General features: G+C 36.4%; 1 protein-coding gene across 3 annotated transcripts; it reads right to left on the bottom strand.

The window, feature by feature from the left end:
* Positions 1-10,091: 10,091 nt before the first annotated feature.
* Positions 10,092-16,883, bottom strand: LOC113235034 (brain tumor protein). 3 transcript variants are annotated; one of them, XM_026470562.1, is made up of 9 exons: positions 16,759-16,883; positions 16,514-16,658; positions 15,761-16,430; positions 15,062-15,205; positions 14,707-14,987; positions 14,437-14,625; positions 14,196-14,364; positions 12,757-12,989; positions 10,092-11,827 (listed from the first exon to the last, which is right to left on the bottom strand). In XM_026470562.1, exons 1-9 carry the CDS (start codon positions 16,866-16,868, stop codon positions 11,723-11,725), a joined length of 2,046 nt encoding a protein of 681 aa, XP_026326347.1. In that variant the 5' UTR covers positions 16,869-16,883; the 3' UTR covers positions 10,092-11,722. The 3 variants fall into 3 exon arrangements, with proteins under 3 accessions (XP_026326347.1, XP_026326346.1, XP_026326345.1); XM_026470561.1 differs by having other exon boundaries at positions 10,121-11,827; positions 14,707-14,963; positions 15,062-16,430; XM_026470560.1 differs by having other exon boundaries at positions 10,122-11,827; positions 15,062-16,430.
* Positions 16,884-17,388: the final 505 nt, after the last annotated feature.

Here is a 17,388-nt window from a genome sequence, read left to right as displayed (position 1 = left end):
TATTATTAATAAAAATGTATTATTACATTAGTTTTTTTAAAAACAATCATGTTTAAGCTCTTATCTATTTAATTAAGAAATTAAAAGTTATAAGATTACAAACACGTATAGTAAAAAAAGTTTCAAAATACTAATTTAAAAGTAAAATAATGTTAGAAATGTATGTATGTCAATGTGTATATTATGTTTTATTATACTTGTTGAACTTCAGGATCCAAAATGAGTTCATTCACTTTTAAAAGATCCAGGGTATCTTCATCAAGTGCCTTCACACTTTTGCTATATGTTTTTCTAAGACTGGAAATGTACGGATCTGATGTGTAGAGAAGAGTATGAAATACATCCTCATTTGTAGCTGATCGCGAGCACTTCCTGGCATGATGTAGGCGAAATTTTTATAATCCTTATTACGGGATTCTTATGCATCTTCGGAAACTTTACCAACAGGAATTACACCAAAATGCTTAATGACACTTTCACCATGAATCAAAATTTTGTGTACTGAAGATGGCATGTAGTACCATTCATAATTACTTACATAAATCCTGGCAGTTTCCATGGCATATTTGCCAAATTTTTCTACATATATCATTACGCCTGATGAAAGAGCTTGTAAAATAATATACAACCTTTTGATCAAATTCATATCCACTCTGGTTATTTCAGAAGAACAATTTGCGTTGTGAAAAAATCGTCTAGCAGTATTACCGTCATTGGTATTACCACTTCCTTGTCGTGGTTTGTCGATGATCAATCCTAGCTCCTCCCGAAAAAGTTTTTGTACTAAGGTTTTCTTTTCTTGCTTTTGTCTTTTCTTTTCTTCATTTGTGGCTGACCATGTCCGAAAAGAAAGATTATACGAGATATGTAATACCATTTCCATACGAATCCAGGCATGCAATGTGGAAAGTCCGTATTGATATACATTTTCATTTTCTGGCCTACTAGTGACTTTAGTCAGATCATTCATTTGCCGTGGAGTAGTTCCACAGATTGTACACGTGGATCCAGATGGTGTATCTGTTAATACTTGAGCTACTTTGTCATCTATCATAGTCAGAAAGAGTTCGTGCTTCACATTCACTCCTTCACCTTCTTTATCAATTAATGATGGCCGCAAGGAAATTATTTGGTTCTTTATTTCATCAACAACAGCTTTAGTTTTTTCAGGAGTTTCTTTACAAAATTCTATCCATATGGGCCGACAAAAACGGACTGACGAAGGCATTGGATTTTGCCAGACAATGTCGCCAGTAAGGTCATTGACTAATTTAATAGGCACTAACGACGTAATAAACAAATTCAGAAACAAGTTCAGACTCCTCTGGAAGTTTTTGTTTGTACTGACTTTGACCAGATGAACCATCACATCCCCATTTACTGTATAAAACTAAATGACACAATCCATTCTTATACACCGAATCTATGGCCAAAATCCTAGCTACAGTGTGGTCCAATAAATCTTAAAGGTTTAGTACTTTTGCATGTGTATTTGTAATTTCTATTGCTGTAGATGGTGGGTAACATGTCTGTTTGATTTCTTGTATTTTATAAAATGGTGGGAATAGAACACAGTCTCGTTCGTTTGTTAAATTCCTTAAGTATATATATTGTGCTTTCGTTAAATCTAAGTCAATGAAAACACTCAATGCTTCTTGATCCATTAGCATTTTGCTCTCGCTTGCGTTTTCTATGAGATTCAAATATAGAGACTTTGTATCATCACGGTCAGCAAGCCTTAGTTTTTCCACGAGTTTTGCTTCTATTTCTTCTCCTATTGAACGTAAGCCCTGAACATAGGCATTGCAAATGTGTTCAAAGCCATATTCACTAAATAGCGCGGTATTTTTTCGTTTTCTGGTTGATTCTGATGAGTCTCCATAAGAGACACAGGGTCTTCCGCGTTTCCCAGAAGAAGTAGATGGCGTGATGTCAGGTGTTACTTCTTCAATGCTCGGTAAGGTTACCAAATATTCAGAATCCAACCAATTTTCGTTCTTTTTTAGAAACGAATCCTTTTTCCTGGACGCTTCTGCCCATCGTTTATTAAAGGAAGGAATGAGATTCCTTTGAACATCACTGATAATAAAACACATGTTGTCTTCAGAAACATGATAGTTTTCTTTTAAAACTGTTGATAGGGTTTAAAGTTGTTTTCCTCCTTCAATGTATGAGAGTAATAATTCACGCTTGGAACACTTGAAAGAATTTGACATTTTGAAATTCAGTGATGATACGTAACAATCAAACGTCTGTTTAGTTTTATATCAATTTGTAATAGCTTTATTAAATTAATTCACTCTTATATAATTTCATAAAAGAGGGTAGTGTGCATTTTGTTGATTAAGGTAGTACCACAAAACAAGTGCAAAATGTAGACAAAACGCCGTTATCAATAAATACCTATAATTTATTGAAATATACCGCAAACTAATCAATTCAATAGTACAACATAAGAAACCACAATAGATAGCGGTTTTCCGTTTCTTGACTTATATCGTAGTTTTCGCGATAACTTCTAAAACCGCACGTATCCGCTGATTTTATAGATAATAGATAAAGATAAATAGTTTAATGTTATTTATGAATATCTGAGCTATAAAACAACACCAAATGTAAAGCACCGGGAGACATCGGTAACTGTCAAGTCTCGATGAATTTCAAATACGTACCTTTTTTTTCCCTCATTTTTTGTATTTTTTTTTATAGAAAAATAATCAAACAATCCACAACATTATAATTGCTTTAAAATCTATATACTATGGGCTTTTTAGAAATGCATAACACTTTATATATACCTATTCGCACAAGTTTTTGAAAGAAATGAAATTTAAAGTATTGAAGCGAACAGACCTGAAATAGACATTCTTACGAATTACAATTTCTCACATTAAAAAATACGTATTCCAAATGCAATTCACGCAAAATTACTACATTATATTAAAGTACCACTCTAATACAATTAAAAAAAATTAAAGTGCGTCAATAACGACTTAAGTAAAAACGATTTTTGATATGCCGTTGTTCTATCATTTTCCATAGTGCGCCGGAGCACTCTAGTAGGATGTGCGCGGCCGTTTCCTCCTCCTCCATGCACGCTTTGCATAGAGGGCTGTCCGTGATACCTAAATTGAAACGTTAGAGCGGCAGTAGAAGCTTGGTGTATAGTTATAACATAATCTTAAACATTCCACAACTAACCAAGAATGTCTACACATCCAAGGCAACGTATAGTTAGCAGTACCACCGACCCCGGATAGATCAGGTGACTAGTGCTTCATAGAACTACCGAATCATAATTCAATCAAAAACTTATATTTAAAAATTAATGGGTTCGGTGTCGATTTATTATATGACTTTAATGTTACCTGCAGCCATCGTGACATTTTAAATATTATAGCCTATATATAAAATGGTATTTATCATCACTATCCACTGTTGGATATAGGCCACCATTTGGTTGTAGTTTTAATCCACGTGTCGTCACGGCTCTGAGTAAGTGCTGCGCTGTAAGTGAAGGTTTTAAATCGTGCAAAATAGTTTTGCGCTGGTGTTAAATATTTCCCACCCTACTTCCGCATAAAATAAAGTAAATAACACAAGCGCAACTTCAGTTCTGTGATTTGAATCCAAGGTGCAACATCGAATCAGTGATCAAAACAGCCTCACGGAAACTCGGAGTCCTGAACAAGGTGCGACGTTTTTTCACGCCGGACCAGTTATGCCTGCTGTACAAAACACAGGTCCGGTCTTGCGTTGAGTATTGTTCGCACTTGTGGGACGGCTCCGCCAAGTACTTACTCGATGCCTTCGATAAATTACAGCGTCGTGCTACTCGAATCATAGGCGACGAAGAGGTCTCATCACGCCTTGAACCTCTGCAACTGCGTAGAGATGTTGCATCGCTTAGCGCCTTTTACCGCATGTACCATGGTGAGTGCTCTAAAGAGCTGTTCAACCTCATCCCCCCTTCCCCGTTCCTGCTCAGAAGTACGCGTGCTGGCCTTCGTAGTCACCGTTTCACTACCTGCCGCATTCCATCGCATACTAAAAGGTTCGGTGGCTCCTTTCTCTGCCGCACGGTTGACAAATGGAACTCCCTTCCGGCACATGTCTTCCCTCCCTCTTATAATATGGGGTCCTTCAAACGAGGCGTGAAGAGGCATATTGTAGGCAGGCAGGGTGGAGGTGGCTAGTGCAGTGAGGATTCCATCGCTGCACTAGGTTCCTTCGCGTTTGGATACCACTTTCCACTTAACATCAGGTGGAGGGGAGTCTTTTGCCTGTCATGTATAAAAAAAAAAAAAAAAAAAGTCACAAACACGACCACCAAATAACACGTCGGCCGAAAAAATCGATTAATGGGAATTCGTTACAAATAACATTGGCGAGCGTGTCAGGTTTCATTGGTCTCTTCTGTACAAAGTCTTCTGTGGAAGCGTTCATGTCTAGGCAACGTGGTGATCGGAAATAGCAGGCAGGACACATCATTTCGATAAGTGCGTCTTCTAAACCTATTGAGGATTCAACCGATTTCAGGATGTTCAACTCACCGAATTCAGTTCATACAAAATGTACGCGTTTTGTAATCTCCTTTTGCAGATACTTTTTTCGGAAATCTAGAATATGTTCAATATAAAGATACTGGTCAACTATCTCCAGGCTCTCCTCCCATTTCTACTCTGCGTTTTCATCACACTCAAGTTCATAAAAAAATCTCCAGACAGAGGCACTTACCGAATATCTTACAACGTACTTCGCATTGCTTTGAAACTTTATTTCAGCTCATGATCTGTATATTTTATAAAACACATACTTAGTACGCAAATTCACTTGGTCAGTATAAGACAAAATCTGGATTCAATAGATTTGTTATTCGACACATTCGCTATTCGACAGACTTGGTCGACCTCGATCGATTGGGCAGATTCTTGGGTTCGACGGATTAGCAATACAGCAGAAAACTACAATTGTTCACAAAATATCTGAGAGTATTGAAATTAAACAAAAACCCTATTCGATGTGTTGACAATACATGTCCGTATATTATAGAAAGTAATATTGTAGAAATAACATGTAATGTTACACTACTTTTGCGCTGATTGCCAAACATTTATTACTACATTCAACAAAATAAGATTAAAGTCACCAGTCAATGGTAGGACCACCAATAAACGGCCACACAGCGCGCGCGGAGACACTCGGCGACGTACAGTGTACACATCTAAGCAATGCCTTGGATTGGACATAATACGAAATGGTTTTGCGATTAAGTCATTTGTGATACGTATATATTTGTGGCACGTTTTGATTATTAATTGTGCCTATTCCTTAGTTACCTAATTGTATATGCTAAAAGTTTATGGAATAAACTGTTGTAAAATGTAATAACGTCTATTTATTTGGAAACTGAATTGAAACATCCATTTAGTGGCATGGAAAATCTTTATTGAAGTAAATATATTTATAAAGTCAGTACAATTTAAGTTCAATAGTTTCCAAAAATATTAAAGTGCAGGTTGCTGATCACCTGGCAATGTTAAATATGATTATTTCTTAATTAAAATACAAGCTAATATTGAGAAAACTGTAATATGTGAATAATAACATGTATATATATACCTAAATAAAATCATGACAAAAATATATTTTAGGCAGGCTCTGAAATACACTGCTCTGAGCTGTTGTTGTCCTGGCCACAGTTCACGATAATAATAATATAATAATAATAAACTTATAATTATTAAGAAGCCGCTAAGGTCACGTGAAAACCTGCACTCCTATAAAACAAGAACAGAGTGCACTAAGACTAATGTCTAAATTCCCAAGTAACTTCAGCGGAGAATGAATTTGGTCAAAGTAAGATGTGCAACTAGTTGAAACAAACAAAACCCTGTCCACCATACACACACGAAACTACTACACTGGTTCGGTACAAGAGACAACACCCAATACGATCAATTCCCCTAAAGTTCCCGTGCCGTGGACAGACGTAACCAGTTGGGCATCTTATCTTATAATAAAATTAAACATCAAATTACAAACCACGCAATGTATATTCATGTATACAATATTACTAAGTGTATGAATGTATATAATGTAAATACATTTTCATGAAAACAAAATAATATCATGGAATATTCAAAGAGCCAAAATATTTGAGATTAACTCTACCTTGATACCATTAACTTCTAAGATCTAGGCACAATGCAGCAGAGACTCCTGTATGGATTACATAACAATTTTCGTTGACTGTGAGGCAAAACAGTATAGTCGTACAGCTAACACCATCACACAAGTTTGCTGAAAACATTATTGCCACTGCCAGTACGGATGAAGAAAAGATATGTTATTAAAATTTTACTGTAAGTGGAGTAATCTGAAGAAGCTTAGAACAGGAAAGTGACATCATTGCGAAGTACAGCTTAGAATAATGGTCGCGCCTCGTGTGCTGATGCTGCTATGCCCCTGTAGCTCTAAGGCTGCCGTGAAGGCAAACAACTACATCTAATAAAACTTTAACTTTACAATGTTCTCAAATCTTCACGGAGGGTATTGTCTATTAGATATAATTTCGTGTCACTGATGTCCACTGTCATACATAACTCTCCACGTGGACTACACCTAATTTTAAAATATTAACAGAACTAAATTGAGCAATATACTCTTAAGAGAATATAGTAGAGATTGCTCGGCTGCACCAACTCTACAGAAAAATTCATGTTAATCCTAGTATCAAATACCAATGCACACTCCACAAATGTCATTTCAATATCGTGAGACTTAAATTAATTACAATCAATAAGGAATAATCAACGAAATCTTTGGATCAAAAATTAAAATATGCACATGGAACATGCACCTTTCACACAAATTATTACAATAAATTTCACATTTATGTTCAATATAAAAATGACAAGAAACTTAATGCGGTGTATCCTAAGAATATACTTACGACTAATTTGAAAACAAAAGAAAATAGCCATGTTACAGTAAATCTAAAAAAACAATGAGAAAATCAGGAGTTGTAGACAATTTACATGTAAACTAAATTGATTCGGTATGATATGTTTTGTTGTTTACTGTATAATTTGTGAGATAAGAAACATCTAAATGGCCGCTTATGTGAAAAGATTATGCTTATAGTTATAGAATTAATAAAAAATAAGATCACTACAATACGTAAATACCAAGAATTGTATATTAAAATATTTGTACTTTTACTGACTAAAGGAAAAAAACATTGGCAACTGCTAATAATCCTACAATTGTAAAAAAAATATCTTGTATAATGTAGATTGAAAACGGTCGTCTCAAATTCGTTCACTCTTAAGATGTGGAATGCAATTAGAATTCTTTAACAATATTAAAAGGTATAATAATATATTAAATTTTTATAATCAGCTCAACAATGTATATAATCTATAATAATTTAAAAGCCTAGATCCAAACTGTGATATTATTGCACAAGCACACATGTGGCTTAAAACTTCCAATGGGAATAGAGCTCACAACCTTATTATTATTATTATTAATGTTGTTTTAATACAGTGGAGACTGAAACGGTGAAATGGGTGAAGAATAGACGTTTTCAATCATTAACATGGCGTCTTTTAAGATGGTAATATAATGCGATACGAGGTGACAGCAAAACTTTTCTTTAACTCCACTTACGGTTAAATATTGCAATTTTAATTAATACGGAATTTAATAAATCTAAATGCCACCATACTCCACCGAAACCAACGAGCTGTGCTTGGTGCCACAACATAGGCAAAACGCCCACCTCCAATAGGGAGGGTAACATTAGAGCTCACCTTGTGCGCTGCGAACCCTACACTATCACCTTACTTGACACCAGGTGGGCATCCCTTGGCAGCCTGTTCTTGCCGCTTTCGGTCTCAATTATTCTTCACACACGCACATAAACGATGCGAAGGAAACACCATATCCAGTGTCACATAAGGCGATACTACAACTACTGAAGTAATTTATTGCTGGATACATAAGGGAATATAGATTCAAGAGAAATATATTTTACCAAAATTGCTTTAAAGTGTATATAGGTAACTTTTAAGATTCTCGAGAAAGGCTACTGTAATGTACTCTAATGATACAATTATTATCGAGTAATGTCAATGGACAATAGATACCATTTGACCTGCCATTATCCCATGACAAAGTGCTTACTTGCTACAGCAAGAATATACAGCCAAGCAGACGCGGCGAATAGCCGCCGGCCCGCACCAACCGCTAATAAACATCTCTAAACAACACCACCGTATAGGCAAACTTGTGATACTGTTGTGTATATTCAAATTGAAAATACTAAATCTACAAAAATGTCTACCGAACCCTACATAAGATACATGGCAAGAACAAAGGAAACATTGTCAACGAGGTATCACGAAAACAAATGCGAGAGGTATAAATGATACAATATAATACTTTCAATAATAGGACTGAATAATATTATAATTTTACACATATATACGATATTATTCAACTTCGAATTTAATAATATTGGAATTCACACACAAAATAGTATAATTTGTAAAATTATCCAAAACTTATCACACCACTTTTTTAATAATTTTTATGCAACCCTAAAGCGATATTATTAATAGCGTCAAACGCTCCCTTTGGGGCATTAATAAGTTCTATTTCGGTTAATTTTACTTGACTAACACACAATAATTTTGATCATTGACAAATCAAAAATTGAACATTATAATATTTTTAAACCCTGAATATTAATAAAACAAAAAAAAATTGGCAACAATAATTATTAGTAACTAATTTTTTACAAATATCATACAATAAAATAATTACTATGTGCATGCACAAATATCGTAAGAAAATAATTTGGCAGTAAAAATTCGTAACTCTAAAGGCCTAAACACACTGGCCAAAAATACTATTTAAATATAGGCCCAGAACAAATAATAAAAATTAAACAAAACAGTAAAATGACAAAATCAAGAGTATTAATCACCTACTCATTCGTGAGGGGTATTTTAAACCTAGTTAAAATAAAGAAAATAAAATTCCCTAATACTATCGGGACAAAAATCCTGAAACAAATAACTTAAAAACAATATGAAAAATAAACCAAAAAGTTACTCACTAATTAATAGAGGATTCAGACTCAACGTCAAGTTCAACTTATCACTGGCTTTTACAATTCGCGCTCCTTGTTCCGTTCGCCCCTCGGTTCGGCCGCGCCCGCAACCGCGCACCCCTCGCTTGCAACCCACGACCCGTAGACGTGTCTTTCAAAGTATTGAGTCATGTAAGTCTTAAATGTTGGTTCATTATGTCTCTCTATTATTGCTCATATCACATTAAATGTTGCGAGTGTATTGGAATTTGTAGACTTACCCCAATACACGACAAAATAAATATAATATTACTAATTAAGTACAAATACTTCCGTAGCTTGTGAACTGTATGATAAGAATATTGGATGATAATAATATGGCTCAGCCACACAATACTGAATACATTGCCACGAATTAACTTTCTACACGTTATTTGTATTTAATTCATACTGTTTATGCAATTTTAGGAATCGTAAAATTAGAGAGCAAGTACTTTATTTTCTAATTAATATATGAACGACGACGACGAAAGAAAGAATATGTTAAAAATATCACATTAATTTCTAGGTGGTCTGGTTAAGTACTATTTCCGTATTGAATAAAGTGGTATAATCCGTTCACACAGTACAATGTGTTATTTGTACGGTATAGTAAAAAGCAAAACCATTGGCTGAAATTTACACATTAATCTACATTATTGCTACTATTAGCGAAAATAACAAAACTAGGAATCCATGTTTCCCATGCGGATAAATTTTGCCAAAAAGCCTAATCACAGTTGGAAGACTATTTATAATTCATGAATTTGCTTGTATTCTGATACAGTGAAAAATGTATCTGAACATTAGCTATGAATTTACAATAATATAGATAGACTTATTACCATATTATTATCAAGGTGCTGAATATTATGTGTCCCACTTATAAATACGCATTAAGTGACCTATAGGGACATCAATAAGTGAAATTCTAAATATGATATCGCATTTTATATACCGTATATATATATATGTATATATATTTTTTCGTATCTAATGTCTAGAAAACTATGAATCTCAATTTTGAATATTAAAATGTGGATAGTTACAAAAATATATATTTTTGGCGAACTGTATACGAATGTCAAACATATCGTGTGTAGAAATAAAACGTTTATAATGGCAAATTCATGTATAGTACATAAATAGTTAAGTGCCTTTGCGATCGCGGATTCCCAAATGGTTGAATACTATAACAATTCGCACACAACCAAGGGTTTATACCTTGCCAAAGGAACGTTTTTTAACAATAAATGCGTGTGTCGCAACAGAAACTAGCAACACTAATATGGCTTTGTAAAGTGGATGTCCCACAAACCTTAAAACATCACGAACTAATAATTCCTTTCCATTGGTCTCTAGGCCTTTTGTACTTCGAAAATTTTGAACTTTTGCCTGAATATACATGAAGATGCCACATAAACCGCTTAACTATCCATCATTAACATACCTTGTACAAAATTATTGCAAAGTTACAGTGGGTTCCCAATTATATAGGATTGTGATGGTTCATTATTATTTGGGCATAAATTTTAAATGAACCATTTTATAATAGCCTAAACGTGAAATATACTTCAAATATGTAATAGGCTCTCAAAACAAGAGTACATGAAAAACATTTTGTATAGACACAAGAATTCTGTAAATGGTAAATATATTTTAACGGACAATATATAATATTGTATACGATATTAACCTAAACTAGATGGCACGTTATTTTAGTGTCGCCTCCTTTGGTCAACAGCACTAATTTTTAACAAACTCAATTGTGCGTTCATTTGTTCACTACCAAGCGCATGACTGATATCTCAAGATGATGTCATTAAAAGTATGTATATCAACAAACAAGAATTTTAGAGAAAATTACGATTCGAATTGTGAGGCGACACTCCCACGCAGTCCTCTAATTGACATGTATTATAACTTCACTCGAACTAGGAACCATACCAGCTGCTAAATTTAGAAACAAAATACTAGTCCAGTCAATGGGATTTTTTGGTTTAAATTGGTTACAAGTTTCTTATCTTAACCCGGTTCGAGAATAAACATTAAGACGTTTTATACTTATTTTAGGATGACACACTAAGGCTTAAATATCAATATACGTATTGAAACTCTATAACCAAATACACCTAAAAACTATAGTCTCTATTGACTGGGCTACAATAAAAATAAAGAAGTTCAATATTATAACACTAAACTTTGGATTTTGCGTTACTATAACTAAATGCAACCGTGTAAAATGAGAGATGAACAAACCCAAAAAATATACAAGTATCAGTACTTTGGAAACAATGACTCATAAGATCTACCCACAAGCAGTGGCTTAACATCGTGTCCTACGGAAGCTGCGCCCGCTAGCGATCGACACAAGCCGCGAACCGAATCACCACTGCCCGTGAATAAAGTACAATATTAAAAATCAGACTAAAGTGAAATTCAACACAAAATAACGAAAAATGTAGTCAAATACTGGTTTAGCAAAAATGTTAAGCTTTGTAAAAAACAGCAATTAAAATATAAAATATAGGGAATAAATGTGAGATCTCGTAGTATGCAGACTTACAGCCATCGAGTTACTCCTCAAACAATGTAAAGGGTGTTGAGGACTAGAACATGGTGATTATTCTTAGCCAGAGTGACAATGTAGCCTTCAGAAGTTATCTTCAATCCACAGCAGCGAGATACCTGCAAATTAATAGCATTAATTTTAGAATAACCACCAGTAATCGATTCAGGTCACGTTCCGAGTGCTACGTTTGTAGACAGCCAAGAACAAGATAAGAGTATCAACAATAAGCAAAACAATGAACAATCTCTACCTTAAGTGTAGTGTCAAATAGTCTTTAGTTCAGACTAGTATAACAATAAAAACATACTAAGTTTGTATTTGTGCCACTATTAACTATGTATTTGCCAGGTTTCTACTTTCGCAGAAAATCGAATCACGCCATCTATCGCAGACGAACACTACCGTGTCAAACCAATGACAAAAACTGTAATATCGAAAACAGCATATTGAGAAAATGCTACAAAAGGAATTTACCTTTTCAGCTATAATTTTTCAAATTAACAACATAACACAATATTTAAAACTTATGTTGCACATTAGTTTTCGTTTTATAATACCAAATGACAGGATGAACAAGTCGTATCTGGTGGTAAGCGACACGCCTGTCCATAATGTTGCAGTGCCACTCAGAGCTTTAAAACGCAAAGATCGGAGGGGTACTGCCACTGCGCCTATCACCCACACATAAGTTGATAAGTCTCACGAGCTTTCACTTCACCAGCACCCACACCCTTTAAAAGCGGAACGCAGTAATGCTCACATTCCTGCTTGGCGGCAGAAATAGGTAAGGTAGCAGTACTTACCTGGACGAACTCTCAAAGAATTCTATCTGCCCATTATAATTGACTTTGAAAATAAGCTGTCTATTGAAAAACTAATAAATTTGTTTAGCCTTGACAACAGACGAAAGATTTTTGTTATAAAATTATAAAACACTGTATTGGGGGTTTGTAGTATTTTGGTTTAACGCGATAGCATTGTAAATTCGTGTATACAATGATACAAATTTCAATTTAGACTGTAGCAATAAAAAAACAATGGCTACCTTGACATAGGGACACTCGAACTCAGTGACTAGGACACCATCGCGCGAGAATACAGCAACATGGAACTTGTTGCCATGCGAATCGCCAATAAGCACGTCGCCGGCGTCGGAGACGTCGATGCCGTTAGGGAAGTTGGTCACATTCTCGCACCCAATGCGACGCAGGAAGCGGCCCTCGTCATCGAAAACGACGACGCAGTGCCCCTTGAAATCGCACACGTAAAACTCCTTGCCTGAAAATATTAAAATTGGTTATAGTCATACCAAGGTAATTCATATATAAGAATTCGACATAGATAATGTGAAGTCTGTTAATATTACAGGGTTCGAAGTTGATAATTTTTTTGAAAATATTTTTTTTTAATTTTTTTTTATAATATTAAGTGACGGGACGAACAAGTCGTGCGCCTGATGGTAAGCTCCCTGTCCATAACAGTTGCATTGCCACGCAGAGCTTTAAATCGCAAAAGATCTTAGGGGCACTGCCACTTCGCCCGTCACCCAAAATAAAAGCTGACAAGTCCCAAGTGCCAGTAATTTCACCAGCACCCTTACCCTTCAAAACCGGAACACAGTAATGCTCAGATTACTGCTTGGCGGCAGAAATAGGTAAGGTGGCAGTAATACCCGGGATGAACTCTTTCAGAAGGAGCTCTACTGCTATTAAATTGATTAATAATTGAAATAACCAAATGCTACCGCTAGCAATGTCGTTCCATGTGTTTGTGTCAGAGACGTACACAAACGTGTCAATGTCAATCTGAAAAAACACAAAAGTCACAAACCAAATCGTTTTCCCAACGACTTTGCTTCGTGTTTAGTTTTCTCGCTGTTTGTCATTTTTAGTCAAAAATAAAGAAACAAGATTGAAAATTAATTAATTATTAATTAATAGGATATGTATCGAATAATTATCAAAGGAAATAAATATCTTTTCTTAAACATGCTCGGAAATGTTTGTAATGTAAGAAACGAACACGGGAAGTTAGTCATTTAAGGATCATGAGACGTCTTCCCGGCCAAGGCCTGCAAAGTAAGTATGAAAATCCATTACTGCATGTAAACAGGCAAAGGAATAACTCATACAGCCAATTGCCTAGTATTAGTAATTGCAAGAATTAAAAATACCTACTTATATCGCTAACTTAAAATGCTAATTCGTTTTCGGAGACTGTGTTTGTATTGATATGTCAAATATTACTTTTACTATTATTATTTTTTTACTTTATCTTCCTCTCTTTAGTCTTTTGTTAATTCCTCGCATTGTTTGAGAAAAGCACTATACACGCCTCGGCCGGAACGGGGATTGCTTGACTCGTATTAATACAAGGCCTGCAATCCTTTACTTCGTGGCCTGTGCAGTAATGTACTATAATATTAACACAGCAATTAATTTCTTTTGGTACAGCACAAATTAAAGGCAAAAGTTCTCAACTTACCACTGATAGCAATATCAGATGGTTCCCTCATGCACTCACTGCAATCAAACCAACTCATGAGGTCACCCTCCTCGGATAATATAAATACAGTTGGAGTAACACTGTCTACAGCAACGATTAGGCCTTCGGCGGTGACGGCGAGTCCCGCAACGATGTCGATGAAGCGCACCTTTAACAATTTGAAGTTATTACATAAAAAAATTTAATAAGTATATGTTTTACCAAACCAAGGTACACTTACAGCTATTTTCTTTAGGAAGTGTCCATTCTTAGTAAAAATCTGCATGCGCGAGCGTTCATTTCCGCGATCGCAAACCACAAACTTTCCAGTGGCACGAACCACGGCCACTTTGCGCGGGTACCACAGCTGGCCTTCTTCTTTACCAGCTACACCAAAGTTGAATTTATGGTTGCCAGATTTGTCAAACACCTGTAAAGTATCTTCTTTGAAATCCATTTTCTAAATTATAATCGAATACAAAACGCAGCAATTCCTCAAAATTTCACTTACCGTGATGCGATGGTTGTTCGTATCAGCCACAATGATATCCTCATCGTTACCAAGACAGAATCCGTGAGGAGAGTTAAATTGACCTTTGCCTCCACCAAGTTGGCCAAACTTGAACCTGATGTGCATAGGTGTAGCCTTAGTCGCGCGGACAAGCGGCGCAGGAGGCGCGACGAGAGCTGCCTCCTCTACAGACGTCAGCAGTGGTCTACCTGGCGACACTCCACGTGCGCCCACGGCACTGATACCGCTTACGCCTCCTACTCCACCGTACCCGTTTACCTCTGCAATTATGATAGCGCACAGTTACTTCATATTTAAAAGCACTAGTCTGTATATAACCATTTCAATAATTTACCTGTGTTCAATCCTAACTTAGCGAGCGCCTGCAAATTATTGTACGCCTGCGGTGAATTCAGGTCTCCAGCTAGCAATTCTGCAAGGGTGAATGAAGGCGCAGGAGATGCGTGAGGTGGCGGCGGAACTTCTTTTTCAGCGATGCTGGCAAGCTGCTGCAGATTGTATTCAACCATAGATGGTAAGGCGGGAACGCCGGTTACAGCGCCTACACCTGCTACGCTGTTAACATTCACAACTCCAGGAATAACGCTTGTATTAGTAACTGCTCCTACTCCAGACACAGCTCCTACGCCGGGAACTCCAATGGCTGACACTCCTACACCAACCATGTTGGCGACTCCCGTCACTCGGCGCACATTTGCCAATGGATAGTCATCGAAAACTGGAGCATTTGTTACAGATACAGCGGGTGAGTGCGAGTTAGACGCCACAGACACGATCGCCGAAGATTCGCTAGCACGTTTCCTTTCTTCCGCCCGAGTAGCTTCAGTACGGAACGTTCCAAAGGTGTCTTCAATAACGGAATCAAACTTATCCATCTTAGTAACAAATTCCAGCGAATAGTCAACATCAAATTCGGGCGCTCCTTCGAGCAAACGCGCCAGCTGCGAGGCGACGGTTTTCTTTAACATGACAATTTCAGTACCATCACCACGACGAAGAAGTCTTGCTGTAAACTTGCAGGCACAGTCAATGCGTTGAACAGTTTTATCAACACGATCGAATAAATCCATTACTTTCAATTCTCGTTCTTTGTGCAGACGCTCAAGTTCTTCGAGAGCTTTCTCGCGGCGTCTCTCGAGTGCAGCCTTATAAGCGCGAAAAGCTTCATTTATGACGTTTTCAGCTTCATCGCGTTGACGCTGCAAGTCTCCAAGCGCATCATCCAAGCGTGCAGAGGCGCTGCCAGCAGCAGCTGCACGGGCATTAGCTTCGACTATGAAGTTGCGTAATTCCGCTCGCAAGTTGGGTTCAGCATCAACAATGCGCTCACAGCGGTGTTCACCCACCTTATGGTCCACAGTGAGACATTCAGTGCAAGCACCAACTTCGCACTCGCAGCAGTAGAATTTCAGGCTTTCGCCGACATGACGTGTGCAAAAAATTGGCTTATGCACAGCAGCCTTCTCCTTAGAGGATCTCAGAGCATCAAAGGGGACCACACGGTGATTCTCAAAGCACCTCATGAATTCATGGGCAGAATTGCAGTTGGAACACAGAAAATGCGAACAATCGGTACACCTGGCCACAGCAGGCTCCTTGCTCTTACAGCAAGTGCACACGACAGATTGGTCCATAGAGGACACATCCAAGATGTTGGTAAGCAAATAATCGGAGGGAAGTGATGCTGCGCCTCCTCCGGGAATCTGAAAATGATCTATAAATTAAAATCAAAGTATCATATTTGTACTTACTAACCCTTTGCTGAGCACTTAAACACATAGGTCACCTTGGTTTCCTGCTTGCATATTGGGCACTCCACGGCCAAATCAAATTTCAAAGAATCACCAGCTTCATTAACCATCAACTTGTCAATGCAAGCTTCACAGAATACATGAAGGCAAGACAATACTCTCGGACTGCACAGTTTGTCGCTACAACAAAATAATAACAATTTTAACTTATTAATTTTAATTTTAATAAAAAGAAAAATCATGTAAAATAATTATTCGTGTAATAGTTCCTATAGCTTACTCGCAAATTTTGCAACTTTGCTCTTGTTTCCCATTGTCGTTGGATTCCAAAGAACCTTCATCCAGACTAACAAGCCCATCCCCATAAAGCTCCCCATTAATTTCTTCCATTTTAGCTTATAATTATGTTGTTGTATAATGTATAATCCTTGACCTTACTCTGCAAGAATCTGCAACAATAAAATGATTATTTCACCTTGACCATTTGTTTTTACTTTATACTTCATGCAATAAAAAAAATTAAATAAACGCTGTAGGACCTAATAGTATCTAAGAACCTATAGTATCCCTCCCCTAACAATGGTCAAGAGCAACTATATACAAAGGTACATGAACGTCGAGTTGCGGACAACAGCTCGTAACGCCATACCATACCAAGGGTGAACAGCCTAACATATCCACTATCAGTTTACTGAATTCCAGTAGCATATATTAAGTATAGTAAGTAATCAAAGTGCATAGGTTCTATATGAAAGATTCATCATTTTGTTTAGTTACTATAAGAGTAAATGAAATTTATTTATTATAATGAAATTTATTTATTATTATTATCAAAATAATAAAAACTTCTACGAGTAATAACATTTATTTTCACTCGTAAACTCGATTAATTCTTAATCTACGAAACACT

The sequence above is a fragment of the Hyposmocoma kahamanoa genome, unplaced genomic scaffold, assembly GCF_003589595.1.
Source record: "Hyposmocoma kahamanoa isolate Upper Pololo Valley unplaced genomic scaffold, ASM358959v1 87, whole genome shotgun sequence".
Taxonomy (NCBI): Eukaryota; Metazoa; Arthropoda; class Insecta; order Lepidoptera; family Cosmopterigidae; genus Hyposmocoma; species Hyposmocoma kahamanoa.
This window is presented reverse-complemented; position numbering and strand designations above follow the sequence as displayed.

Bases quoted from the DNA above. Each gene is read 5' to 3' on its own strand.
- LOC113235034 (XM_026470560.1), bottom strand. From the start codon at position 16,868: ATGGAAGAAATTAATGGGGAGCTTTATGGGGATGGGCTTGTTAGTCTG. The intron at 16,659-16,758 runs GTAAGCTATAGG...ATTTTGTTGTAG, and splicing joins CAAAGTTGCAAAATTTGCGA to CGACAAACTGTGCAGTCCGA. The intron at 14,988-15,061 runs GTAAATTATTGA...TCATAATTGCAG, and splicing joins TAAGTTAGGATTGAACACAG to AGGTAAACGGGTACGGTGGA.